The sequence below is a fragment of the Hippocampus bargibanti genome, linkage group LG02, assembly GCF_051943395.1.
Source record: "Hippocampus bargibanti isolate YZ-2025 linkage group LG02, ASM5194339v1, whole genome shotgun sequence".
Taxonomy (NCBI): domain Eukaryota; kingdom Metazoa; phylum Chordata; class Actinopteri; order Syngnathiformes; family Syngnathidae; genus Hippocampus; species Hippocampus bargibanti.
In genome coordinates, this window is record NC_142735.1 from 9525125 (window position 1) to 9552233 (window position 27109).

The following is a 27109-nucleotide window of genomic DNA, read 5'->3' on the forward strand; positions in this document are numbered from 1 at the left end:
AAAGTCTAAATCTGAAACTCAACAAAAATAGATTAAAAACATACATTTAAAAACAAGATAGTGACATAACACAGTACGTATTATGAACCGGCATTGTGTGAACAATAAAGTTTTCAAAGGTCGTCTTAAAAAAATTAGCCCCCATTTTCCCCGCTGTAAGTGGACTCTGGGTCAATCAACTTTGACAACCGGTGTTGGATTGGGTAAACGGCGTTTACCCAATCCAACACCGTTTACAAACGCAATCATGGTTCGCTTTTCCCAGCTGGCGTACAGTGATTATTCCCCAAATGTTTAGTAATGGTTTCGACCATACCCCCATCTGCACCGGCGGGTTAGTACAGTCCTCCAACCCGCGAAAGTTTCATAACAACTATGGCGTCTGGAGCAGGTCGGTCATATCCTCATTTAGGTTTGCCCTCTAAAAATTCCACTCTCCCTAAAAACAAACGTCGTTCCAAAAGTCATCTTATTCTTAAATTAGCTTATTCGTGAAAGTATCTTTGCATTTCAATATTTCAAATACAACACACTAGATTTCATCGGTCTGCTGGAATTGAATGATGGAGCCAACTTTTACTTTTTTTGCCGGCAGACAAACACAAACTAACAAGCATATTTATTTCGGACGTAAAAAAATAACGCGATGATTTCTTCAGGTCGCCGTGGGAGAAAGCGCAAACCTGAGGAAGAGGATGAGGAGAAGAAGAAACCCGCCAAGGAGGCAAAAGAAGACCTGCCTATGCTGCATGGCCAAAGAGTGGTGATTGAACATTGGTGAGCATGTTTATTTATTTCATAATGTTCAAAAACATTGTCCAGAGCTGGTGGTCAATGTTGAGATTAAAATACGTTCACAGAGCATTCATTCTGTCAAGTCCTCCATACAGAACATCGGTGCCAAAGTCAAGGCCCGGGGGCCAAATTGGGTCCACCAGATAATTTTATTCGGCCCATTAAAGCAAATCAAGCATGTCAAGTGCTATGATGCTTGCGAAAGTGTTCTTTTCCTTTCCGCTTTTCCCTTCAAGGGTTGCAACAGTGAATCAATGTCCTCCATCTTCAGAGGTTTCATTCGCATGTTTGTTTTAGCCAAGCTTTTACTTCGGATAGCCTACCTGATACAACTCTGTGTATTTATCCGGGCTTCGGACCGGCACAATAAGACACTGCCTTGTGTCCCCTTGTGGCTACAGCACAAGCTACTCTATGAACTTAATTAAGATGAAGATGCTCTGTAAAAGGCTCCCAAACACTTGCTAAAGTCCGAACCAAAATTTCAAATTGTCGTATGTAAACTATAATAATAGTCATTATTCTTGACTTCAGATTTGAAAACTAGTTGTTCATTAATGTGTTGTGTGTTCTGTATGCAATATGTGGAGGAAACAAAACATTCTAATGGTTTCCCCAAATTCATAACGGCCCTCAAGAGGACACCTTAATTACAATTTTGCCCGCAACAAAAGATGAGTTTGACACCCGATTCAGGCCATACATCATAGCGTGTCTCTCTTTGTAAGTTAGCCAACATTCAGCATGTAGGCAAGGTTGAGGCTGGCCTGCAAATAGTGAGAATGCACGATATACCGTAATTGACTCTCTCCGAGATGCATTTCATGATCCCTCCACCCTGCCCCCCAAAAATCTATGATTAACATTCAGTATACAAGACGTCAGAATGGTCAAAACCATCATATTGGTGTGTTTTTTTGGTTTGGTTTTCATAATTGCAAGACAGAATGGCACAAACACTCAACGTTTTTTTTATACGCTCATCTCTCCAATTTTTGCTGCTATAAATGGTGGATGTCTCCATTGGGAGACAAATAAGGGTTTTCTTATCATATCGGTACTCTATATTGACAAGCACTCAAAAATACTTATACTCAGGCAGAAGTGGCATATCATCTTAGTAAGTGGCACTAACATTCTTATGATGATCCGTTATCTTTGGCAGTAAGAGCTGACGAGTGTATGGGCGTAATGCCGAGGGGGTAAAAGCTGCCCTTTTGGCTGCACGCCCTGAACTGACTGTGGTCCTCAACCCCGAGAAGCCTCGCAGGAACAGCTTTGAGATCACTCTCATTGAGAGAGGCAAAGGTGAGCTGAACGGAAAAACAATTATATTAAGCATTGCGTATTTGCATGTCCATTAAAAATATTAAACTATTACAGTAAAGTCTTGTTATATCGATATCGGTTATATCGATAGTACTGCTTATTACGATACTATTTTTATGAACGCAAGGAGAAAATTTACATGCCGCAGGATCGGATATATCGATAGTCCGGTTATATCGATATTTTTTCCAACTCCCGAGAATATCGATATAACGAGACTTTGCTGTAATTGGAAGAGGAATTGGAAACTTAAATGCTGGAGGGGTGCACACGTTTTATTAGTTTTACAAGATAAGAAAAACTGTTTCACACATGTGGGTTACAGATGACCATCCTATCTAGATTTATGACAAAAACTGATAGTTTATATATAGGCAAAATACATGCACATGTGCAAAATAAATTATTTTAATGTGTTTAGGTCCAAACACAACAACAAAGGGCTTGAAGTAAATGACAATATACATTTCTTATTGGAAAAAAGCAATTTGGACAACTTGGAATTGCAGCTGGATTGTGTTTAGTGCCAAAGATTCCAACAAATGTTATTGTATTTATGATACAATACTGAGGTTAAAGTTCATTTCACTGGAATTGTGGTTTGTATCACTGTATTTGTGTTCACGTTGTATTTAGTAGCGCCTTTCAAAACTATCAAGGACACCTTCCAGTCACAGGAAGAGATTTTTTTCTGCGGGTGAGCAGCGGTTTGCACAACAACAAAATGGAGATTAGAGTGTGTTTAACAATAAAGTACTTGATGTGCAGAGACTAATAGAAACGGGGGCTACAGAGCAGGTTTTGAGTTTAACAGTCTTAGCAGTTTGCAGAAAGAAGCTTTCTTCTGCCTTATGGTACTGCTTGGAAGCGCCGTAGCCTTCTTATAGGGGAGAGGATGGAAGGGATGTGTGTAGGGTGACAAGCGCTGTGTTTCCATTACCATTGACTATGTAAATGATAATTCTTATACCACTGTCTTTTCTTGTGTCTCATTTCAACAGAAACACCTCTCTGGACTGGAATAAAGAAGGGGCCACCTCGTAAGCTCAAATTTCCCGAACCTGACATTGTAGTTTCTGCTCTACTGGAGGCTGTCAGTGCTGACTAGATGCTTAGAGAAGGTTTGTCTTTTTGAAAGACACAGTAGTCTCCTGATTTTCGGAAGTTGTGAATTCTTCATGATAAAAGCCATTTCTCTACCTCCCACCCACCCGATTCATTTATTTTTGCCTAGCAAAAGAGATACCAGCACAAACAACACAACATGCAACAGATTAGCACATAGTTAATATTTTTTCAAAAAGGATGCTTGTCTATGATGATGATGGTGACATAACCTTGCTGGTCGAGATAAATCACATTATCACTGTCAAACTAAACAAAACAAAGGTAATTATGCGTTGTGTATTTATAAAAAAACATCATCACTTGCAGTGTCTGTTATACCAAGAAACTAATGACACTACTGTTTGTCACTGTTATTTGGTTTGTTGACCAAAAAAACTTTCTTGATAGTTAAGACCTGTGCTACAGTTTTCTCTCTCTGTGAAGGGAATGTCACTTTTTTTGGAGGGTGACGGGGGCATCTGACATTTGATATACTGCACCTATGATTGGACTTAAAACACTTCAAATTAAACATTAATTTCCTAAAGTATGGACACTGCCATTTCATATTCCAAACCAGGAACCCATAGGTTGTCGGTTCAGCCTCCACTCAAAATTCCATTTGGTCATTTTCCAATCCGGTTATCTTTGCGGGGTTGCTGGAGCCCATCTTCGGGCAGTAGGTGGGGCCACCTTGAACTGGTTAGCAGCCAACCGGAGGGTACCCACAGATAAACCTTGCCACCTTTACAGTCACTTGTTTTTGGAATATTGGGGAAAACCGCAGTACCCAAAGAAACCCTACATAGGCCCGGGAAGAACATGCACGCTCCACACGGGGTGGCCGGAGCTGGAATTGAACCCTATGACTTTGCACCTAGTTTGATGTGTTGGACCACTTGGCTGCACCTCACTCAAAAGTTATTTGTGATGAATGACAATTCTGGCTTTTCTTCTCTAACGTGCAGGTTCATGTGTGTGGCTTGTGGAAGCAGAATGAAGAAGAGTGACCAAACTGGGTGCACAGTCTCTCCTCTGATGAACCAAGCTTTTCCAGCTCGCACTTATGAACATTTGGGGACATCTACTGGACCATTATAGAACACGTCCTTTACCACACACTGTTGTTCGCTTGTTGTGTACCAAGTTTGACATTTGTTGCATGTATACTGTTTTCCCCACTCTCAAAATAAAATGTTTACATTGTTTTTTTGTTATTGCGTTGTTTATATGATTTGTAATTAAGTCGTGTGCACAACGAACCCAAAGCTACTTAATGACGCATCAGACCGTCAAGACAGTGCAATCCATCTCAACTATTGTAATTATTTTCTATAGTATTGAAAACTGATGTTTGTAGTCGATTTCCTCCTGATAAAGGCGCAGAACACAACAAACGGACCCAGCAGGCTGGACGGAGTGGAAAAGTTAATTGCGTATTCCTGAGCGCCACTTGTTCGTTGCGAGTACGACGTCATCAACACGCGACGTTCAGTGCTCCCACACCAAAGTGATTGAGTCTAGAAAACACGTTATTAGTTAGTAAATACACGCGTAAGTATGGCGCCAATGCATGTGAGTTGTTTAGATTTGAAAGTTATTGTTGACGCTCGGACATCGTATCCGACAAATGGTGTCACCTATGTTTCTGTCTAGTTTGGCGGTTAGCAACCGATTTGCAAAGGTTTTTTAACAATTTTAAACTGGATGAAGTGGTGTTTCTAAACGAATTCTCGTGCAATGAAGCGTACTAATCCTGAGGTTACTCTTACATGTTATACATATACAGTTTAATTTTTAACTTTCCCATATAATTAATCTCAGCGAAACATTGTGTATGATCTTTTTGAATATGTGAACACATTTTCCCCGTTTTTGTGCACTCTTTAGCATTATCATGGCAACAGAGGGGGTAGAAAATACAAGTGACGATCCATTGCAACCAGGTAAAGTCGGCACCAGATTTGACCTGGGGAGGGAGACTGAACTTCGTTTCGAGGTGGAAGCCGGGGAGGCTGCGGAGCATGTTGAGTTAGAGCTCCTTACAGGAATGGCAGAAGTATTTGGATCCGAATTGAACAAAAACAAGAAGTACACTTTTGGAGCAGGCGCCAAGATCGCAGTATTTACCTGGCAAGGTTGCAGTGTCAACCTATATGGAAAGCCTGAGGTTAGCACAGCACTCGGTCTGTTTTTCTTTATCATAGTAGCAATTCATCATGCTCAGTAATCACCTTCTTTCCATCACAACTTCAGGTAGCTTACGTGTCTAAAGATACTCCCATGTTGCTCTACCTGAACACGCATGCTGCGCTGGAACAAATGAGAAAACAGGCAGAGCGGGACAATGAGAGAGGGCCAAGGGTAGGTTTGAATATCCACTCATAAACATAAACCTTGAAAGTGCTCTATATTCTGAAATATTGAATACATTGGTGCCTTGAGATACAAGTGACTGTAATTGTGAATATTTTGAGATATTAGCTATTATTAGTCATTATTAAGCGGATTTATTTATTTCCTCAGTTTTTATGTACATAGTACTCAATGGTGTTCGTAAACTGAATTCAGCCCACTTCACAAGAAGTAACAGTTTGGCAGATCGAGTACAGTTTTTCAAAAAAACTGCAGTTCCCAACCTCTGCTTTCTTGAGAGCCATATCCTGCCTGTTTTAGATCTCTCCCTACTCTCACAACTCTGATTCAACTGATGGTAATAATTTCAGCCTTTGACAGATCTTTCAGATGAACTCATCATTTGAATCAGGTGTATAAAAGGAGAGAGAGATTTGAAACCGGTAGGATATGGCTCTCAAGAAACCCAAGTGCCCTCCCTACCCACGTCCTAAGGCATCACTCACAGTTGAAGTTTGGGATGAAACAAATCAAATAGGGAGAAATGTATATTGTGTACCTAAAACAATATCTGCCTTCATGTCTGCTAGCTTAGTAGTAACACATAACTGGAACTGCTGCAGAAGGGCTAATGAATATTCAGTAGGATTGGCAACGGGGTCAGAGGGAAAAAAGACGAAAACAAATGGTTGGTGAAATTTATTTTTGACCTGCGGGATTGCAAGCAACATTGTATGCCATAAATAAAGGCTTTTCCAGACCACATACATCTGAACCACTCATAGCCTTCATCAGAGTTGACAAGGAACCTCTTGGTCAAAAGTTGACACTGCAGTCATTTTCCATGTTAGGAGTAGGGCTTGCTCATCAGGTGTCGCCACAATGTTGATATGTTTGGCATTGTCTTTACAACGGATGCTTGCTCTGATGCACCTCACTCATTTGAACACAGTCACTTACTTGGAACTGGGGTCAAGGTAATGGTAGGATGTTAGCGATTATGGCCTGGAGTACAACCTCTGTCCACTGTGTCAAATGCAGGAATCACTAACTGTTTCTCTTTTCTTAGGTCATGGTGGTTGGACCGACTGACGTGGGCAAATCAACGGTGTGTCGACTCTTACTTAGCTATGCTGTGAGAGTGGGAAGGAGACCCACGCTGGTGGAACTGGATGTCGGCCAGAGCGGGGTATGATGAATAGACGTGTGTTGCTGTAGTTATTTGAAACACAATCTAGTCCTGGCATGTCCAGCTCCAGGCCTGGAGGGATGCCGCCCTGCGTTTTCCATCTCTCTTGGCTGCAACACACCAGATTGAGATGAGCAGCTAATCGGCCACTTTTAAAGCAGCATGAAAATGCTGATGATTTGCATCAGGTGTGTTGCTCCAGGGAGAGCTAGAAAACTGGCAGGACATTGGCACTCGAGGACCGAGTTTGGACACCACTGATATTCTTGTCTTAACTCTTGCACGTTCCAGACACACCCATGCTTCATGAAAGCAACAACACTGTTTAAGTTTCAAATTTTGTTGGATTATCCTCGACAGCCACTATTGCCTTGTACTTCATTCCGAGGTCACAATTCTTATGTTTCCCCATGGTTTAAATTGGTGTTGAACAACAGTACTGTATATAAGCTCTACTACGCCAGTTCAAAACACGGAAGCTGGTAGAAAATGGCGTCTGCTACACTGCGCAAGACACGTGACCAACGGCACGACCGATACAGATTTAGATAATGGTGGTACTGTATAGAAACCCCTAAGCAAATATCGATTCACCCTAAACTGCTTTTGTATCGATATAAACAAAGCAAAATGGCTGGCGGGAGATGAAAAAGAGCACCGTAGTAACCGGATTATCGTAATAACCATGAATCATCTAAACAGAACTAATTATACATAAAAATACTAGAAATTCGGCCGGGAAATGAAAATAGTATCGTAATAAGCAGTATTATCAATATAACCGATATTGATTTAACGAGACTTTACTGTAGTATCTTCTTCTTTTCCTTTCGGCTTTTCCCTTCAAGGTGCCGCCACAGCAAATCAGTGTCCTCCATCTTTCGAGGTTTGATCCGCATGTTTGTTTTGGCCAAGCTTTTACGTCCGATGCCCTTCCTGACACAACCCTCTGTATTTATCCGGCCTTGGGACCGGCACAAGAAGACTTATGTCCCTTTGTGGCTTCAGAACAAGCAACTCGCTCAGTAAAAGGCTCCCGAACACAAAATGGTCATCGGCACAGCAACATTCAAAAAAACAAAAACTATACTCACCATTTGATGACAATGCTCTGATCTTACCGTGGCATGGGCATCTCTTTCCCTACATTACATCACAAACAGAACTTCAAAGTCCTTTGAGATGCTTTATCTTCCACCGTATATATACTGTATCTAAATTATCATCTCCCTATATTACATCCCAAAAAGCTGAACTGGAATCATTGTTGCCAAACCACTGTGAATACTTACACAATCCCCGGAGCAATTAGTATAGAGTATGATAATATAAAACTACTACCAAATTACTCAATCTTTGATGGTCATATGACATGCTTTGAGCAGGGAAGTGAAAATGAAGGATTGCTAAAGGCAAGACAGCCTTGTTCGTCTCACTTTTTAAATTTTTACTTTCATACATGTAATTGAATTAACTGCCAGACAGAAAAAAATAATATGGGCGGGGGTTACAGAATATTCATTAATTAGTTGAGACATCCCTAGTGAGGATCAGCGAATCAGAAAAAATGGATGGATGGATCGTCTTGACAGTGAAATATATTTGGTTTGAAGTACTTTTTTTCTGTAGGTGTCCGTGCCAGGGACAGTGTCAGCGCTGTGCATCGAGCGTCCAGCAGATGTGGAAGAGGGCTTCTCAGTCCAGGCTCCTTTGGTCTACCACTTTGGGTCGACTTCTCCAGGGACCAATATCAAACTTTACAACAAGGTAAAATCCAGACCAAACAATGGAGTAGTAAATAAAAGGCTAATGGAAATTGCTAAACTGTAGTTATAGCAGCTGTAGAAGTCTGCACGCTTCTGTTCAAATGCCATTTTTTTGTGACATACAGTCAAAAAGTGAAATGAAATAATTTTCAAACTTCAACTCAGTGGTTAGCACGTTGACTGCCTCGTGCAGAGGGACAGGCTACAATTCCACCTCAGTTCTGTGAGGATCTTACATATTCTCCCCGCGCATGGTTTTCTCCAGATCCTCCGGGTTCCTCCTGCATTCCAAAATCTTGAATGGCAGGCGGATTGAACACTCTAAATTTTTCCCAGGTGTGATTGTGAGCGCGGATGGTTGTTCATCTCTGTGTGTCCTACGATTGATTGGCAATCGGCTCAGGGTGACCTCCGCCTTCTGCCTGAAGACGGCGGACATAGGCTCTAGCATCTCTGAAACCCTAGTGATAAGCCATTTTTGAAAATGAATTGACACTTTTAAACAGTTCTTAGAGGGATGAAAAAAAATACTGAAATATGATGGTTGTACATATACAGGCATTCACACCATTTTATAACTGGCTCGTGGATGTGTTGAGATTTAATTAGTCACATTCAAACTTCTGTTAAATAGGAATCAGCTCACACCTCTCACCACCTAAAGAGCTTCTGATTCACCACCTATAAATTTCTAATGTTAAATGTCCCCATTGTGGGACGATTAAAGGCTTTCTGATTCTGATTACAGATTTTTGCCTTTCGGGTGGAATTCTGCAGTTTTTGTGGGAACACAAAATACGTTTCTTAGGATCGTGGACCTAAATTTTGCAAAGCCTGAGGGAAAATGTGTTCTATTCTGATTAAGCCAAAGGTTAATTTAATTCTGAAAATCATGCATGGCGAAAAAAACACAATGCTCGTCATGAGCCGCCACACTCACAGTGAAACATGGTGGTGGCAAGGTAATGCTTTGGGGCTGAAATGCATTTGCGGTTAATCTGAAGCTTTTTAAATTGTGGTTTGTGTCAGGTGACACACACTGAACATATAAATAATATGATTGGTTAAAACTGAACACAGCTACATCCCAGTTACTGTGTGTGTGTGTGTGTGTGTGTGTGTGTGTGTGTGTGTGTGTGTGTGTGTGTGTGTGTGTGTGTGTGTGTGTGTGTGTGTGTGTGTGTGTGTGTGTGTGTGTGTGTGTGTGTGTGTGTGTGTGCGCGTGCGTGCGTGCGTGGAGTTATTTATATCCAGTGTATCTTGTTCACTTCAATGACCTGAAGTATTTTTATGCCCCATAAGTTGACATCGTGCCTGGCTGAAGTGTTTTCTCAGCGCTGTGAGGTGAATAGGAAAGCCAGCGTGGGAGGCTGTATCATCAACACATGTGGCTGGGTGAAGGGTTCTGGTTACCAGGCTCTGGTCCACTGTGCCTCCGCTTTCGAGGTTGACGTCGTACTCGTGCTGGACCACGAGAGGCTGTACAATGAACTGAAACGAGATCTTCCTCACTTTGTCCGTGTCGTGCTCCTGCCCAAATCAGGAGGAGTGGTCGAGCGCTCCAAGGAGTGCCGACGCGAGGTTCGGGATGAGAAAATCCGAGAATACTTCTACGGCTTCCGAGGAGTGTCGTTCTACCCTTTCTCGTTTGAAGTGCGTTTCTCTGATGTGCGAATCTATAAAATTGGGGCACCATCCATCCCGGACTCATGCTTGCCATTAGGGATGTCTCAGGATGACACTCAACTGAAACTGGTCCCTGTGACGCCAGGAAGGGACCTCACCTATCATGTTCTGAGTGTTAGTAGTGCAGAGGATGGAGACGACGGGGCAAGAAAGGGAATCGTGGAGACTCCCGTGTGTGGCTTTATTGTGGTGACCAATGTAGACACACAAGCACAGGTCATGAAAGTTTTGTCCCCAGCACCCAGACCGTTGCCCAGACACACACTGCTCATCATGGACATACGTTTCATGGACACTAAATGAGGTGGCGCAGTCCTGTGCTTTTTTTAGGCTGGTCCCAATGACATCAAATCATGCCTGTTATGCTTCAATACTCAAATCCATTGAAATGTTGTTTTCAGTTTATTATCAAGTTTGCTTTTTGCTATTTTTGACAGGTGACACATCATAGTCTGTTGTCATATGAATTAAATGACTTCCCCCTTAACATTTCATTTTCAGCCATACGCTTTCTGTAGCGCTTATCCTCAATAGAGTTGAAGTTGAGGTGGCGCGCATTGTAGTTGACTTTGTGAAACCCCGGAGTTAGTTCCCACTCATGTTTCTGGAGTGTGGGAGGAATCCGGAGTAGATGAAGAACACCCACAAGCAAGGGACGACATGCAAAATACACAGAGGACGCTTGCCAAAGAGGTTTGGGGCGAAAGTACTCTGAATTGTTCACACTTCATTTGTTTGTTTGTCACTTGACTTTGCAGGTCATATTTAACATTCCTGAGGTACTCTTCATTTTTCACCTTGTATACACTGTATAATAAACCTCTTAGACCGTGATGGTCATTTTTGCCCACCTCACTTCCGTTTTTTATTTTTATGAACACTATCTGTATTAAAACCACATATAATAAAAATTCCAGAAATGGGGGGGGGGGTCTCTCAAATTTGTTTCCAACATTGGCTTTTTAATTATACCAATATTTTTACGTTTATAAATCAACATTTTGCATAGAACACAATAACTACAAAGTGGTCTTGTTGAACCGGACCTCGATTGCTTTCATGTTAGGTTTTCAAAAGACCTGTCAAGACCACGATGTTCAAGTTCAGGTCGAAGTGCAATTGCCTCATCCCCTTGTTTATGCCGTCTTGGCTTCATTGAGTCCGAACCAACGAACAAACAAAAGAGTAAATGCTTAAATAATTTTGCGTCTTGTAAATGGCCCCAGAAATTAAGAAAGGACCAGAGAAAATACTACGCCAAGGAATCTTTTTTGACAAAACATTTGCGCAAATTCCAGAATGGAATTGTTGAAATAGCGTGATCAACTCTTGATAAAACTGCATTTCTTGCAGGAAAATGAAATACAACAATACAGAACATCTGCATTAAATAAAATTATTACGGTGTTTTTTAGTTAACTTTCACTTTTCAGTTAATTGTGATTCACCAGTAATGGTAATCAAGATACAATAACGATATCTCGTTTTCAAAAATCAGGTCGTTTTCTGCAATTGAGGACAATATACAGGTGATTGTACAGTACGGTATTTGAAGAAAATGGCAGTGTCCTGAACAGTTTCGACAGACCACGCCTCTCGGTTTCTGATTGGTTACTCGACCCACCTGGAGGATGAGCAAACAATGCTCCTTTTCCGGGATTCCGTTGTCGGCCTAGACGAGTTATGCGATCTGCTATCGGCTAAATCAGCTTAAACCGGAACTACTTCTCATCCACGAGCAAAATCGCACACGATTTGGATATTTAGGTGAGTGTGGCTTTCTCTTGTCAACATTATCGGTAAATCCTGTTGAATATTTGATGAACGGTGGCAGCCAAAGAGGCGCAGTCGACAGTGTGAAGGTTTCATGCTCGTCGGCTAACTCTGTTAGCGTTTGCTGTCGCAAAAACTTTACAGGCAAGGTAAGCGCAACAAATCACGCGGAAACTTCGCGAAACCCTGTTGTTTCTGTCATGTCGTTTGGGATGACAAGTCACGTCGACGGCCATTGCTTTAATTTAATGTTGAGTCTGTTGCTTGATGATGATCTCGAACACTGCCCTGGCCCGTTCAACGCCAGCTCTCAATTCGGACAGATAAATGAAACATGGCGCTACGTTCTATCAGCTGGTGCATCGTAATCAGACAGAAACCAGCAAAGGGTCATTGTGGCATCGTTACACATTAAACTGATTGCGTTTTGCTTGACGTGAACGTTAAGTTCAGCTATGAATTGTTTGCCGCAACATGCCGAGCTGGGTGGAGATTTTAGGATTAACATCCATTATAGTGCAGCTACGGGGGGATTTTGTGTGGGACAGATGAGATGATTAACAACAGACACGGTGTAACGGTCAGTACGACAGCTCCGCGTTAGTCTCGACTCGGTTGTTTGGAAGAGGGGCGTGTCCAAACGATCCGATTACGTGTGTTCCGACAGATCCGTTTTCACCGCACGAACTAGTTTTTCATCTTGCGACGTCAGTGGGGGTGACTAAATCCAAATAGAAGGTGAGATCAAAATCAGGATAACATTTAAACATAAAACATACATCGTGCATAACACTTGTGCATTTTGAAAGACATTTATTGTTCAGCACAACGCAAATTACTATGAGCTTTTGCAGCACACAACAGTCACTCTCACACCACACTTAGGGACAATTTGGGGTGGTCAATCTGCTTTTTGGAGTGTGGGAGGAAACCGGAGGACCCGGAGAAAACCCACGTGGGCCCAGGGAGAACATGCAAACTCCACACAGGGAGGCCGGACCGGGATGCGAACCCGCGACCTCTGCACTGTGAAGTCTGTGTGCTAACCACTCGACTATCGGGCTGCCGCTGTTCAACCTTCTCCTACTATTATAAGCCTCCGTCAGGGACTTGCCCCAACTCCCGGTATCCAAAACACACGACTCGCAGGTGCCTTTTGAGATTCATACACAGTGTGGGACTCCAAAGGGCCCTCGCCTGATTATTGTTTAAGGACGGTCTACTCCCACTCCTTTCCATTCTGGCGGAGCAAGTGCTGGGTGCTTTACCATGTGCTGAGACCCCACTTGTTTTGCTGCTGGCTGGTGTCCAGTTAGGCGCGTCAGGGGCTCATTAGCACCCCACGCTCCTTGTGGCAATCTGAGGCATCCCACAACACGACCTTGGAATTCAACAATGTTATTATGATGATCATCATCATCATTATTCTTTTATAATTCTTGCTATATATTTCTGGCAAAATATTGAATCAATTCATTGTCCATGTTTACAATGAAATTAAAGTAATGATGTTGTATTTGAACATTTATACATCCGTTTGTTTTCTGATGCGCTCATCTTCACAAGTGTCGTGGGGCATCCTGAAGCTTATCCCAGCTGTCTTCGGGCAGTATGTAGGGGAGACAGTGAACTGGTTGTCAGTCAACCGCAGGGCACACATAGACAAACAACCGTCAACAGTCATGATCACACCTTGGGATAATGTTCTAATTTCTCATGTGTCGCCTGAGCAAAAAAAAATGCCTCTGCTTTCGAAAACTGGTTCGCCACTGTTTTAGGGACCCGCATTTTCCAATTGTTGCCAAGTCACGACCTATTTCATTTTTACGACCTCTTTGAATCTGTATCCACTGGTTTAGAATTACTGCTTAAGCTGTTCAGTGAGCTGAAGGAGTATTATATTTTTTGCTCACATCATGAATGATGATGGTTTGAACTCATGACTTTGTTGATTTTTTTTTTGCCTTCTTAGATTTGTCTTTCCATGAAATTGTTCAATGTTGCTTCCGGCCAAAAACAACCCATTTAAGGTCTTCTTTGTTTCGCCAACATCATGTTATTTTGCTAGATAAGGGTACATAGAAACGGATAACCATTCACACTGATATTGTATTTTTTAATTACAAATTACAGTGAGACCTCAACTTACGAACTTAATTGGTTCCCAGACAGAGTGTGTAAGGCGTAAAGTGTGGATCTAAAAAAAAAATCCCATAGGAAACCATTAAAATGGGAATAATCCGTTCCCGGGTTTCCATAAAATATACTTTTCAACTAAATAAGCCTTAAAACTACACACAACATACCTTATTCTATGTATAATAAATGTGCTATTGTATTGTAATGAAAGAAATACACTGCATTGTGTCATAAAGTCAATTTATTTACATTTGTGATGGTCATTTATGGCTTGATGGAATGGCGTTGGAGGTCGAAGGTCAAAGGGAATTGCTGGTTGGAAAGAGAGGCGCATTACATGACCGCTGTAATTAAAGAAATAAACTGTGCTGTAAAATAAAGTTTTATTTACCTTTTTGATGTTCGTTGATGGCTTATGGAAGGAGAGTCACCTTCCATAAGGACTGTTGGTAACTTAACCTCTGGTGCTATTCGGTCGTGTGCTTCCGCCGAAGATCACTCCGCCAGCCGTGGTGGGTGTCTATTATGAAAATAGTGCTTATTATAAGGTTTAATTTTCATAAATTTAATGTTTGTAAGACAAAAAGTTTGTAAGTTGAGGTGTTTGTAAGTTGAGGTCTCACTGTATTATGTTTTTGTTTTAAACAGAGAATTCCTCCAATCCGCCAAACATAAGGTGTTGAGGAATTACATCACGGAGACAAGCTATAAAGACTAAGACATTTTTGAGAATGTGACCGCCATGTTGAAGATGGCTGTGTTTCAAAGCTGCACAATGGAAGAGGAGGTCTGTGTGCTGAGAATGTGGAGGTGGGAAAGGTTTCTACATCCAGGCCTGGACAAGTACAGTGACGCCGCAGTGACGTGCACAGAGCTTCTTTTTGGAATGAGTTGATTTTTTTTTCTTTTGTTTCTCCTCCTGTTGCCACATTGACATACAAACTCAAGGCAGGGGTCTGAAGGATCCGTTATGGACTAGGGCAGAGTTTTATAAGCTTATAGATGTGACTGTACAATTTGAGCAACTTTTCAAAGACGCCTTTGGAGTTCAATTTGAACTTTCTCCAGTTGTATATCGCTGCTGACAGTTCAACAGTGTGGAACCGTCCCGCTTGCAGCTGTCAACCAGCTTCTTCCACCCACCCAGTGCCTAAATAAGCCCTTTGGAGACAATCGCACAAGCCATCAGTAACTGTGCTCAATCCTTTGCCTGTTTTCCTCAATGTGCATCAGCTCAGCGCCTGCTAGCCCTTTATCTGCCATAATATTTTATTTTCTGCTCCCTCACATTGAGATTTACTTTTTATTTTGGTTCTAAGATAGAATCCGAATTCAAGCACAACAATGGCGATTCACTGAAAAAACACTGTCTGAGGCTATGCTCAATCAGGGTTGTTACAGTGAAGACCCAATTCCTTTCTTGCACCAAACACAGTAACATTGAAGCCATACAAAAATATTTATGAATTTCCTACACATATTTTTGTAGCATCTTGCTCCTGCTTTTTTAATGCTTAATTTATAATTCTGCATATACGACTTTATATTTACATACTATAAACATGCAAGTGGAATTGTATTTTGCTGTATAATTTTAAGGCGTATATATTTGATTGAGTTTTGTAGTGCTGGCTAGTCTTGCCAACTGTTTCCGTTCATGTGCTGCTTGCTCCAAGTCAATCCATGGCATTTCCCAGCCGAAGACCAAATTTGTCATATTGAGTGGTCAAACAGCCTTTGAAATAGCTCGGTAGTAGATAGGTACCTCTCGCTTAGTCTTCCTCCCATTGCTCCATTTCTGATGCCGGGCCTCAGCAGTGGAGGTGTTGGGGGAGGAGTGGGTGGCCAGGTTTCTGCTCCTCCTCGTCCTTTTAAACCAAGCCGATATGTTCCGGTGTCTGCAGCTACTACCTTCCTCGTCGGATCCACCACACTCTTCTTCTGCTTCACGTGAGTCTCTTGCTGTTGACATAGTGTCAAATAACTGGTGCAATGTACACTATATCTCACTGCATAAAGTAAGTGCATTAACACTTAATACATTTCTTAATTTTTGTCATATTTGGGTGCACAAAATGTTGGCAAGAACTGTTTACTTTTTTATCCTGCCAACTCTTAATGGATTCAAATCAGTTTTTTTCCTGCAAACTTTGTACAGCAATAATGCATTATTATTATTATTATTATTATTATTATTATCCATTTTCCGTACCGCTTATTCCTAATTAGGGTCGCGGGGGGTGCTGGAGCCTATCTCAGCTGTCTTCGGGCACGAGGCGGGGGACACTCTGAATTGGTTGCCAGCCAATCGCAGGGCACACAAGGACATACAACAGTCACTCTCACACTCACACCTAGGGACAAATTGGAGTGGTATATCTGCCTGCCATGCATGTTTTTGGAGTGTGGGAGGAAACCGGAGGACCCGGAGAAAACCCACGTGGGCCCAGGGAGAACATGCAAACTCCACACAGGGAGGCCGGACCGGGATGCGAACCGGCGACCTCTGCACTGTGAAGCCGATGTGCTAACCACTCGACTACTGGGCCGCTATTATTATTATTATTATTATTATTAATAATATGACTTTTTGTTTTTTTCTAGCTGTCCCTGGTTGTACGACTATTTTTCCCCCGTCATTCCTGTTTATATTGCGGTGATCTTCCTCTTCACACTGGCCAACTTCTGTATGGCCACCTTCATGGATCCGGGGGTTTTCCCCCGAGGTAAATATTTTTTTTCTTGGCTGTACACGGGGATAGGGTTGCAAGTGTGTCAGGTGCATGCAAGCAAAATTATAACAGTGTCACAATGACACTGTCAAGAATAGAAGGTTGGACATTCTGATGCATTTGAATGTTCTAGTTCAAGAATATTTCATTCATTCCTTGAACATCTGGTTCAAATAGCTACATCTATTCACACGATAATCATTGCAAACATTTTTCATTTTATCTATATGCTTACGAGCAACCCTTGCACTTATATTACTGATATTCTTTCTCTGTCATTTATAATTTGATATGGTTTCATTGCAAATTTCCCCATTGAAGACTTTCTGGTCTGATTCTAATTAGGAATAAAGTGTTAAAAGTTTCAGTCCTGCAAACCCATTTGATCCTGTCAGTTGTAAAGCAACTGAATTCTTTCCGCACTTCAATATAGCGGAGGAGGATGAGGACAAAGAGGATGATTTCCGTGCGCCACTCTACAAGACTGTGGAGATCAAAGGAATCCAGGTGCGCATGAAGTGGTGCTCCACCTGTCGTTTCTACCGACCACCCCGATGCTCACATTGCTCAGTCTGTGACAACTGTGTGGAGGTATGTGCACAACATTTACCTTGACTGACTTGTTGATCATAAATTCACCATGTAGGTGTGTGTGTGTGTGTGTGTGTGTGTGTGTGTGTGTGTGTGTGTGTGTGTGTGTGTGTGTGTGTGTGTGTGTGTGTGTGTGTGTGTGTGTGTGTGTGTGTATATATATATATATATATATATATATATATATATATGTGTGTGTGTGTGTGTGTGTGTGTGTGTGTGTGTGTGTGTGTGTGTGTGTGTGTGTGTGTGTGTGTGTGTGTGTGTGTATATATATATATATATATATATATATATATATATATATATATATATATATATATATATATATATATATATATATATATATATATGTGTGTGTGTGTGTGTATATATATATATATACACACACACACATATATATACAGTAAAGTCTCGTTATATCGATATCGGATATATCGATAGTCCCGGTTATATCGATACTATTTCTATGCACGCACGGAGAAAATTACATGCAAACAGGGTTGGATATATCGATAGTCCCGGTTTTATCGATATTTTTTCGGACTCCCTTGAATATCGATATAACGAGACTTTACTGTGTATATATATATATATATATGTGTGTGTGTGTGTGTGTGTGTGTGTGTGTGTGTGTGTGTGTGTGTGTGTGTGTATATGTATATATATATATGTATTGCTTGCGTTGTGCGTCTTAGCTGCAGGTATCACTGACTTTAGCCCTTTCGTATCAAACAGCTTGATCATGCGGCCCAAGTAGAAACGGGTGTCTCCTGACTAGAATGTTTACCATAAGTCTGTTAAAGGATGAAATAGAGCCGACTTGATATTGTTCGAGCCTTGTGAAAGATAAATGTGTGTTGAAATCATATTCTAAAATAATGGCTGATTTGCTTCAGCAAATACATGGTGCTTTGTAAATAGATAGATAAACTTTGCCGAACAAATCATGCAAATGACTCACTGTCGTAACAACCTGATGCGACCTGTTGAAACTCACAACTTGTTGCTGATTATCATTTTCTTCCATGTTTTCAGCTCTGGTGGGATTTTTCTTGTTTGTGTTTATTCAAGAGCTACTGTGTCTCTGATCATTTTGGTCCTCATAGTTGCTATGACATTTTCAGAGATATTTTCATGTCGCTTGAGCTCTAATATTAACAGTGCATTAGTTGTGTTCAGGTAGAGAATAGGATGAGATTTACTTTTAGATGAACCGTGTCCTGGATTCCTCGTCTGAATAAGTTCTCCTCTGTGATTTGTCAGGACTTTGACCACCACTGTCCCTGGGTGAACAACTGTATTGGTCGGCGCAACTATCGCTATTTCTTCCTCTTTCTGCTGTCACTGACCATGCACATTGTGGACGTTTTTGGCTTTGGCCTGGTTTATGTACTGCATCACCGGCAGCAACTCGACATGCCACACGCTGCAGTGACGTATCCTTAACGCTGTGTCCAAGATGCAAATCACAATAATTTTTCCTGATTATTCATTTGATTTTTTTGCTGCTCATATTTGCATTTGTTGAAGTATTGGCTTTTCTCCTTAGCTTCTGCTCCACCAGTATGGCTGTGATGTGTGTTGCTGGTCTGTTTTTTGTCCCGGTTGCTGGCCTGACTGGGTTCCATATTGTGCTCGTGGCTCGAGGTCGGACCACAAATGAACAGGTATGTGAAAGTTGGCACCCTTTCAGAACACCACATGAACTGCAACCTCTCTTAATTATTCCACACCACACATTTTACTTTCATCACTGGCTTTTCAATGTTTGTTCTGTTTTTTTTTTGTTAGATTCTTCATGTGTTAGTTTGCATGGTTTTGTTGTTCTAAACCTGTCATCCGTTATTTTGTGTTCTTTTGGAAAATGCGGTACAAATTAAATGTATTATTGTTGTCGTTGGTTAATGCTGCAGAGAAAATGAATGATAATGTATTATTATTCTTTCTTTCATCTCTGCACTCTTCAGGTGACAGGAAAATTTCGTGGAGGTGTTAACCCCTTCACAAATGGCTGCGCTAGGAATATTTCACGCGTGCTATGCAGCTCACTAGCACCCAGGTCGGTTTTTCCTTATCTTTTAAAAACCCTCTTTGAAGAATTTCATTTTTGACTGAAATAATGAGTGACGTGTACATTTTCTTTCAGATATACGGGTCGTCCGCGGAAACCTCAGACTGTCGAAATACAGCCTCCCTTCCTCAGGCCACCTCTCACGGAGGCACAGCTCGAAGCCAAGATCCTGGACAATGGTATCCCGAATGATCGACACAGCACAAGAGTAAGTACAGAAAATGCAGACAAACACAGACTATTCTTATTCTAAAACATAGGTTTTGGTAAAACTATCTCAATTTATGAGTGATCCGGGTGATTTTTTTTTTTTTTTTTTTTTTGAAAAGGAGCGGTCACTTAGCCATTTTCCCACTCTTTGCTCCCCCTTTTTTGACTTGTGAGCAAAATCATACAAGTGCTGAGATAATGACACACTTGAAGTACAAGTAGTTGTTCAACCCCCACAAAAAAAGCCAAATGTTGATTACTGCCTCTCCCATTATAAGTTTACTGCCAATTCTGTTGACTCCAATGCAAGCCCGAACATATTTTTTGTCTGCAGTTAGGCCGTTGCTATTTATGAGCGCTGTCAACGTGGGGTGTGACATTGAAGGTCCAGCCTATGGTGAAGCAGTCTAGGGAAAAGTCACGGGGTATAGTTGGTCGGAGCCACGGTTGGTTTGCTTGGTCTTTTTCCCCCCCTATTCTTATCTCGAAGTGTGATTGTGAGTGTGGATGGTTTTGTGTGTGCTCCTCAATTGGCTGGCAGCCATTTCAGGGTGTCCTCCACGTCCTGCTTGAGGTTTAGGATTACCGTTGCGACAGTAGAGAGCATCAGATACACAATGGCCATTGAATTATTGCATGAAAGGATCATTCTCAAACTGTTTAATTCTTTACGTTCTACTGAATTATGTTATGATTTCTATCCTTAATACTATGAACTGCCTAACCGAGGCCGCCACGCGTGTCGGTGCCATCTTAATTCTTTATTGATGTTCTATTTATTGAAAAATAGGTTGAAAATGTTTCCTCTTTGTTTTTTTTTTGAGGTCTGGAGAGCACATGCTTCAGCATGATGTTAGACCACAAGCCCCTCAGAGAAAATATTGGCTACAAAAGCGCCTTGATTGCACAAAAACATTTTCGCAAACCTTGTCTGCCAAAACTAATGAAGTGCACACCCTCATCTGGAAGCGTGTGTGGCATCCAAGACAAAAAAAATCCGTCACGCTCAAGATTGACTCAAATGCAATACCGTATACCTATTGTGAAAAATATTTCAACCACATTGCCCAGCCCGGCGAATCATAAACTGAATGTTTAAAGGACAACTGACGTCTCCGGACAAGTTGTGTCCATAATTTGTAAAATGGCTTCAAATTACTTCTACTGAGCGTATTTTACAAAGATCCCACCTCATATAGCTATATTTTACATTTTAAGACTCACGCTGAATATTCAGGAAGTCTTGTTTTTGAGTTGGTGACGAGTCCGTACGTGATGTCACTAAAGGACCCCCCTTGACCGTAAAAAAGACGCTTTGTAGCGTCCTTCCACCACGTCAATGTATTTTGCTGTACTTGTGTTGTCTGGGGCCCTCATGTTGCACCCAAAAGCCGCCAGAAGGCCAGAAGAGGGCGTCCAAGCGCCATATAAGGAATTTATCAGCCTGTGGAAACGGAGGTGGCCACAGGAGGTCGCCATTTTGTGCCTCTTTTTTTGGGTGAGAGATTTTCCCCCAATGTTGCCTCAAAATGGCAAAAATAAATTCTTTAATCAATTGCAAACGTATGCTTTCCTCCTCAGAACTATTTGAATCATATTCATAACTGGATGTGTAACAAGAAAGCATATTCTCTGAATCTGAAGCCATTGTTTTGATTCACAAGCAATGCAAGACGTCTTGGCGTGACGTCACGAACTGGGGGCGGGACTTTCTGAAAATGCCCAATTCGCAGCTCAATTTTTTTTGCAGATTTTGGACACTTTAAGTCATTTTTATTGGTGTTTTGCATTTGAATAAAAATATCATACTGCGTGTTTTGGGTATTTTAGATGCTATAAAACGTTTTTCTGGTGTCAGTTAAAAACAAAAAAGTGACGTCGGTTGTCCTTTAAGAAAGGCGTTTATTTAATCTTTATTTTGACCAGATTAGTGTACCTTTTTCATGGTGCACACTTATTGAAGATGAAATATTCGATGTTAAAATTCAATCAATTCAGATTTTTCCCCCTTTGGGTCCTTATTTTGAATAGAAGAAAGGAAAGATTATTAATATCAACCAAAATGAAAAACCGGTATTGATGAGCAGTAAGCACTTGAATGGTGTAGTTCCATCATATGCAAATAGCAGTGGTTAACCGCTTTTTCTATACTTTAAAACGTGGCAAAATCCAGTTTTGAGGTAGAACTTCCAGTTTAATTTTCAGCATGATGGTGTGGTCCTTGTGGTTGTCATTTTAGTCAAAGAACAGTTTGGATCAAATGGAGAGCCAGTCAGCAGACACAGAACCTCCACCTCCACCGAAGCCAGAACTTCGTTACCCTGGGCTGCCTCATGGTGACGCTGAGGGTAGGATACACATCCTACATACACACACGCGCATGCACTGACGTAGTTTTTTTCCTAATCACATGCTCACTTGTTTTCCGAATTGTAGAAAGCAGCTTGTTGGCAGAAGGAGTGGTCCCACAGTCCATGTACAAGTATCGACCTGCCTACAACAGCCCAGGAAGGAACCACAGTGCCCACACGCATGCCGGCAAGGTACTATAAGACGGGTACCAAATACCAAAATACGGTCAAAATGTGCTGCGCTGCGCTGCAGCCGACTTAAAGGAGTTAAATCAGAACCTGGAAAAACTTGGTTGGATAAGGAAAACCTAGCTCCCCTGCATTGACCTCCTGCTTATGATGTATTCCCAATTGCTTTGGAAACTATTGCTCCATCCTTTCTCTGATGTCCTTTGTGGTTAACACCAAGCTCCTCTGTTTTTGTTTTTACTTAAAATTGATCGTTCAGTGGCCATCGGTTGATCAGTAAGTCCTCAGCAAGTGTCATGTGTGTGTTCCCTTGCCAGTCTGTATGTTGGAGTGGATCTTGCCCCCCCTCCTAAAGTGCATTGACTGGAATGCGTATTCAACATACTGTGTATTTCCATTTCTGTCTGTGACATGCAGCGTCAGTGCCTGTTCAAACCAGTCAATGTTTCCAATGCAGTAGTGTGATGATGGAGTAGAGCACAAATTAAGCATCCGCACCCAACCTGCCCACCACCACTCTTTTATTCCTGTTGGAATCTGTCAGATGACCCGTGTTTCATTGCCGCCTCTGCAAAATTTCCTGTGGTAACATGGGGACTTGTTGGTCTTTCTTCATCCTCTCCTCACCCGTCGTGCTCATCACGGCCCCTCCCCTTCTCTCCTGTGTACACTTCCCCCGACTGTCTCTATATCTGTCTCTCCTCCTCTCTGCTGTCTTCAGGTGATTCGCGGGGAGAGTCTCGACTCTCCGTCTCCCTCTATTCTTCACTCCAGCCGCCATCCCAGTTCCCGTTCGGAACCGAGCAGCCTGGACGGGGCCACGGTGGTGGGTGGCTCAGGGATGCTCAGAGGGGCGGGGGAGAGGGTTGAGGGCCCCGGAGGCTTAGGCAGGACTGGAGGTGGGGTGTCGGGGGGCATGTCAGGATACTCCCTGACCGGGCGCTCCCACACCTCGTACCCATCCTCTCTGGTTTTGTCCACTGGGGGGTCCCACTCCTCCAGCCTGCGCTCGGTGCACATGGCCCACAATCCTCTGGCCGCCCTTCAGTCAGAAGGTACCACAGACACCAGCTACAAAAGTCTGGCTAACCAGACCCCTCGGAACGGCAGTCTGTCCTACGACAGCCTACTCACGCCATCCGATAGCCCAGAGTTTGAGTCTGCCGCCCATGAGTTGTCGCCGCAGAAACCCCGCCCCCCGTTTCCCTCCGCGGCCGGGACTGCGGTCAGAGCCGAGATCCCCAGTTCTCCGCTGCGGGGCTATACGTCGCCCTTCCTTTCCGCTCAGCTCAGCCAGCAGAGGGAGGGCCAACTGCTCCAAGGCTCCGCCACTTTCTCCTCACCCCACAGAGCCTACCTGCGTGCCGTCAGCCCGCCCCCTTTCTCCGGGCCTCCCGAGACACTGCACCTGCTACAGCATAACCACGACGCCTCCTCTTCCTCCTCCAGAGTTCCCCGTAACTCTGTGTCGTCATCCTCCTCTCTGGGGGCTCGCTCGCCAGAGCCTCCTGTCTGCCCGCCGCCGCGCGGCCTCTCCCTGGGCAAGTCCCAGTCTTACACTGGGCAGGCGGGGCCCCAGCACAAGCTTCGGGCCACACTGGTACTGGGAGGGGGAGGAGTTGGAGGAGGGAATCAGGCTCCACAGTGAGTAAAGATACGTCGTCGTCGTCACGCTTAGCCTGATCGTCTTCCTTTTCACTTTCTTCCTAATCGTCCTTTGCTTCCTCCCTACTTTGTGTCAGCCATCCTCTTCCTCCCTGATCTGTGTGAGTCTTCCTTTTCCTCCTTTAGCTTCCAGACAGACAATTAGTGTAAGGAGCATGCCAGCATGCGGTCGTTTTCATCCAGTTGCCTTTTTTCTCCAATTTGAACTGAATAGAAAGTTGAATAAGAGAGAAGCCATAAGTTGTTTTTGGAATCAAACGCTGATTTCCCGACGCACTATATGTGGTACTCAGTGTTGACAGAAAATTAAAAAATACTGTACTTGATTCTCCAACAATCAATCATCATTAAAACCCAAGCTCATATGTAGCTGACAGGCCCAAGTGTGAATAAAACAAGCTTAGAAGCTGTTTATTCCTAAAACGGAGAATTAATATTCAACCACTGCAAAACTTCAGCATTTGAACATTAACACTGTATTTACATATTAATACAGTATAGGAAAAAATGTGTGAAAATCCACCTCATGGCAGTCAGTTAAAAAAAGGATCAATTGTTTGGAAACAAAGTTCTAAAAGGTTAAATGCAAAAGCATTGTTCAAGTTAAATACAACTTAGCATATTATCTCCAAAAACAGCTGTAGCCATTGTAAGATTGCATAGTCCATTATTCTGTCTTTGAAAATGACTGCTTTCTGAATCAAGTCTGCCATTTTATAGTGCAGTTTGACTGTGTAGACTGTAGAGAGTACGTTATCTCCTGTTTAGGGGCTTTGGTGAATCTTGAAGTCACAAGAAAAGCAATACACTATAATTTTACTGTTTCCCATGACGCATTGCGCCGAAACAGGAAAAAAAGGCAATCATGCATATGCTAAAGTGCAATTGCTTTATTTATAGTAATTTCATAATTGAATGTTATTGTAATTTATTCATTTGTTCAAAATTATTTATGGAAGGTCCACCAGTTGTACTTGACAAAATTGATACAATTACGGCGCTCCCGAGTAGTGTTCTCAAAACAATTTTTCATTTGGCTGGTAGGTGACCTATATAGTCCACGAGACAAAAGATCCCCTTACTTACAGTGACAAAGGAATGAGTGAATGATTCCAAACTCAGCCTTTGAGTTTTTATGTACTGAATTTAATTTTAGAAATAACATATCTCAACTCCATTTGTCATCTTCTTCTTTCCCGGCTGCCCCTCCAACCAGGTCAACATCCCGCACAGTCTTGGCCAATCACACCACATCTAAACCAGGAGCCGGAGTGAAGAAGGTAACTGGTGTCGGAGGGACCACTTACGAGATATCGGTTTGAGCCACAAACGGTCTATTCCATTGAGTAGGAGGCGGGGGGAGTCACTGGACAACTCCCACCTGTCTCTTTTTTGAGCTGGATATAATTGACTACCGCAGAGCCGTAAGTCACGGCTGTGAGCGCACCTGCCCGCCGCTACCGAATGGCCTTTCCAATCTGAACCAAGACCACACGTAGCTCTTGTTTCACAGGCACAGACGGTTTGGAGGCTCTTTGTCCAAGGACAGAACGTGCACGCACACCGTTTGACGTGATTACATGAGGACACAGTATTTTTGAAACTTGATTGCATTTTGAGGAGGATATCCGAGTGTTGACCAATGAGGACAGTCTTGTTTATGGACCACACATCCCGCCGAGTGCAAAACATTGAGAGCATCCGACCTATAAAACACAGTGTCATTTTAGTTTTACAAGTCCTTGTTTTTAAATATGCTTTTTATATAAAAGTTCTCACATATTATGAATGGGACCTTTCGTCAAGTGGTAAAGATGACTTATCGATGAGGGTGGCAAGTGTATAATGTGTATAATTGTTTATTTTCATTACAAATGTGTTGCCTGTTTAGAATTGACGGCTGCATCAGCCACTCGTGAGCTCTTGCCGAAATTGTAGTGATTCAAAGAGTCAACCGCAGGCGTGGCGAACAATTGAGCTTTATTTTCAAAAGCCACAGAAAAATGTGTGAACTGAGTGGAACGCATCTTTGTTGAATGTACCTGTGTAATGTTTTTGAGCTTGAGGCATTATACAAAATCAGTTTTGGAGCTTTAAGGTCATCATTTGTCTTGTTTCGGATGCTTGCTGAACAGTTTTGATCATTTCCTCGGATGACCAGCCAATTCGGGGCAGCAAGGGATGGGCTTATTTATTTCACTAAAACCGAAAAACAAATCGCAGTTCAGAGAAAAACATGTCAAACTAGTTGCTTTCAGTTGTTTTTTTAAAATTTGGATACATTTTAAAGAATGTAATATACCGGTTGTAGGGATGCACCGAAAATCTTTTGCCAAAAAATTACAGAAAAGACACAATCAAAATAGGATGTTGTACATGAAGCAAAAAACTTTCAAGTAAGCATTCTGGGCAGGCTAAATAGTCTCATCTCACTGCTCATCATGCTTCATCACTGCCATGCTTTACAAGGACAACCAACACATTTTTTTGTTTCCTAACTGACATCAGAAAAACGTTTTATAGCATCTAAAATACCCAAAACATGCCGGCTGATATTTTTAGTCAAATGCAAAACACTTAGTGTGCTAAAACTGCAACAAATTGAGATGTGAATTGAGCATTTTCAGAAAGTCCCGCCCCCAGTTTTTGACGTCACGCCAAGACGTCTTGCCTTGCTCGAGAATCAAAACAATGGCTTCAGATTCGGAGAAGATGCTTTCTTGTTACTTATCCAGTTATAAATATGATTCAAATAGTTCTGAGGCGGAAAGCATAAATGTTTGCAATCGATTAAAGGAGTCCTCCCATATCAATTCGAGCCGTCAATGACAGCAATGTAGCACCCAGAAAATGCAGAAGATGGCGCCTAAGCTCCGTTGAAATGGGCTGATTTGTCTGCTGGGAATTTGTGTCAGCGAAAATCAAATAGTTGTCTTGGTGCAACACACAACGATTCACCATCGCGTTGTTTATGTGTCTTCCTTCTAATTCCGACTTTAACACAGATCAACACGAAGTTTTCAGACCAAACAAAGTACCGCAAAATGCATTGTGTGTCGCTTTCTCGGTCAGGGGCGTTCCAAACGTGACGTCACGTGGGTATCGTCATCAACTCGAAAACAAGACTTCGTGAATATTCAGTGCGAGTCTTAAAACGT

The 27109-nt window shown here is 42.3% G+C and overlaps 3 protein-coding genes across 5 annotated transcripts; all 3 read left to right on the forward strand.

Moving 5' to 3' along the window:
- Positions 1–349: 349 nt before the first annotated feature.
- On the forward strand, positions 350–4437 carry selenoh (selenoprotein H). Of its 2 annotated transcripts, none has more exons than XM_088987923.1 (5): positions 350–391; positions 660–777; positions 1961–2103; positions 3126–3245; positions 4200–4437. In XM_088987923.1, exons 1-4 carry the CDS (start codon positions 376–378, stop codon positions 3230–3232), a joined length of 384 nt encoding a protein of 127 aa, XP_088844049.1. In that variant the 5' UTR covers positions 350–375; the 3' UTR covers positions 3233–3245; positions 4200–4437. The 2 variants fall into 2 exon arrangements, with proteins under 2 accessions (XP_088844049.1, XP_088844040.1); XM_088987914.1 differs by having other exon boundaries at positions 369–412.
- A 278-nt stretch (positions 4438–4715) lies between these two features.
- Positions 4716–11110, forward strand: clp1 (cleavage factor polyribonucleotide kinase subunit 1). Its single transcript, XM_088987837.1, has 6 exons — positions 4716–4785; positions 5122–5401; positions 5488–5595; positions 6656–6775; positions 8405–8542; positions 9844–11110. Exons 2-6 carry the CDS (start codon positions 5129–5131, stop codon positions 10528–10530), a joined length of 1326 nt encoding a protein of 441 aa, XP_088843963.1. The 5' UTR covers positions 4716–4785; positions 5122–5128; the 3' UTR covers positions 10531–11110.
- A 739-nt stretch (positions 11111–11849) lies between these two features.
- On the forward strand, positions 11850–26041 carry zdhhc5b (zDHHC palmitoyltransferase 5b). 2 transcript variants are annotated; one of them, XR_016113570.1, is made up of 12 exons: positions 11850–11994; positions 14788–16089; positions 16744–16865; positions 17305–17462; positions 18729–18901; positions 19030–19132; positions 19433–19524; positions 19612–19744; positions 21986–22094; positions 22183–22289; positions 23008–24052; positions 25168–26041. XR_016113570.1 is itself a non-coding variant. In XM_088987789.1 (12 exons), the coding sequence occupies exons 2-12, from the start codon at positions 15941–15943 to the stop codon at positions 25271–25273; spliced, it is 2175 nt and encodes a 724-aa protein (XP_088843915.1). In that variant the 5' UTR covers positions 11850–11994; positions 14788–15940; the 3' UTR covers positions 25274–26041. The 2 variants fall into 2 exon arrangements, 1 of the variants encoding a protein (XP_088843915.1); XM_088987789.1 differs by having other exon boundaries at positions 23008–23930.
- The last annotated feature ends 1068 nt before the right edge of the window (positions 26042–27109 follow it).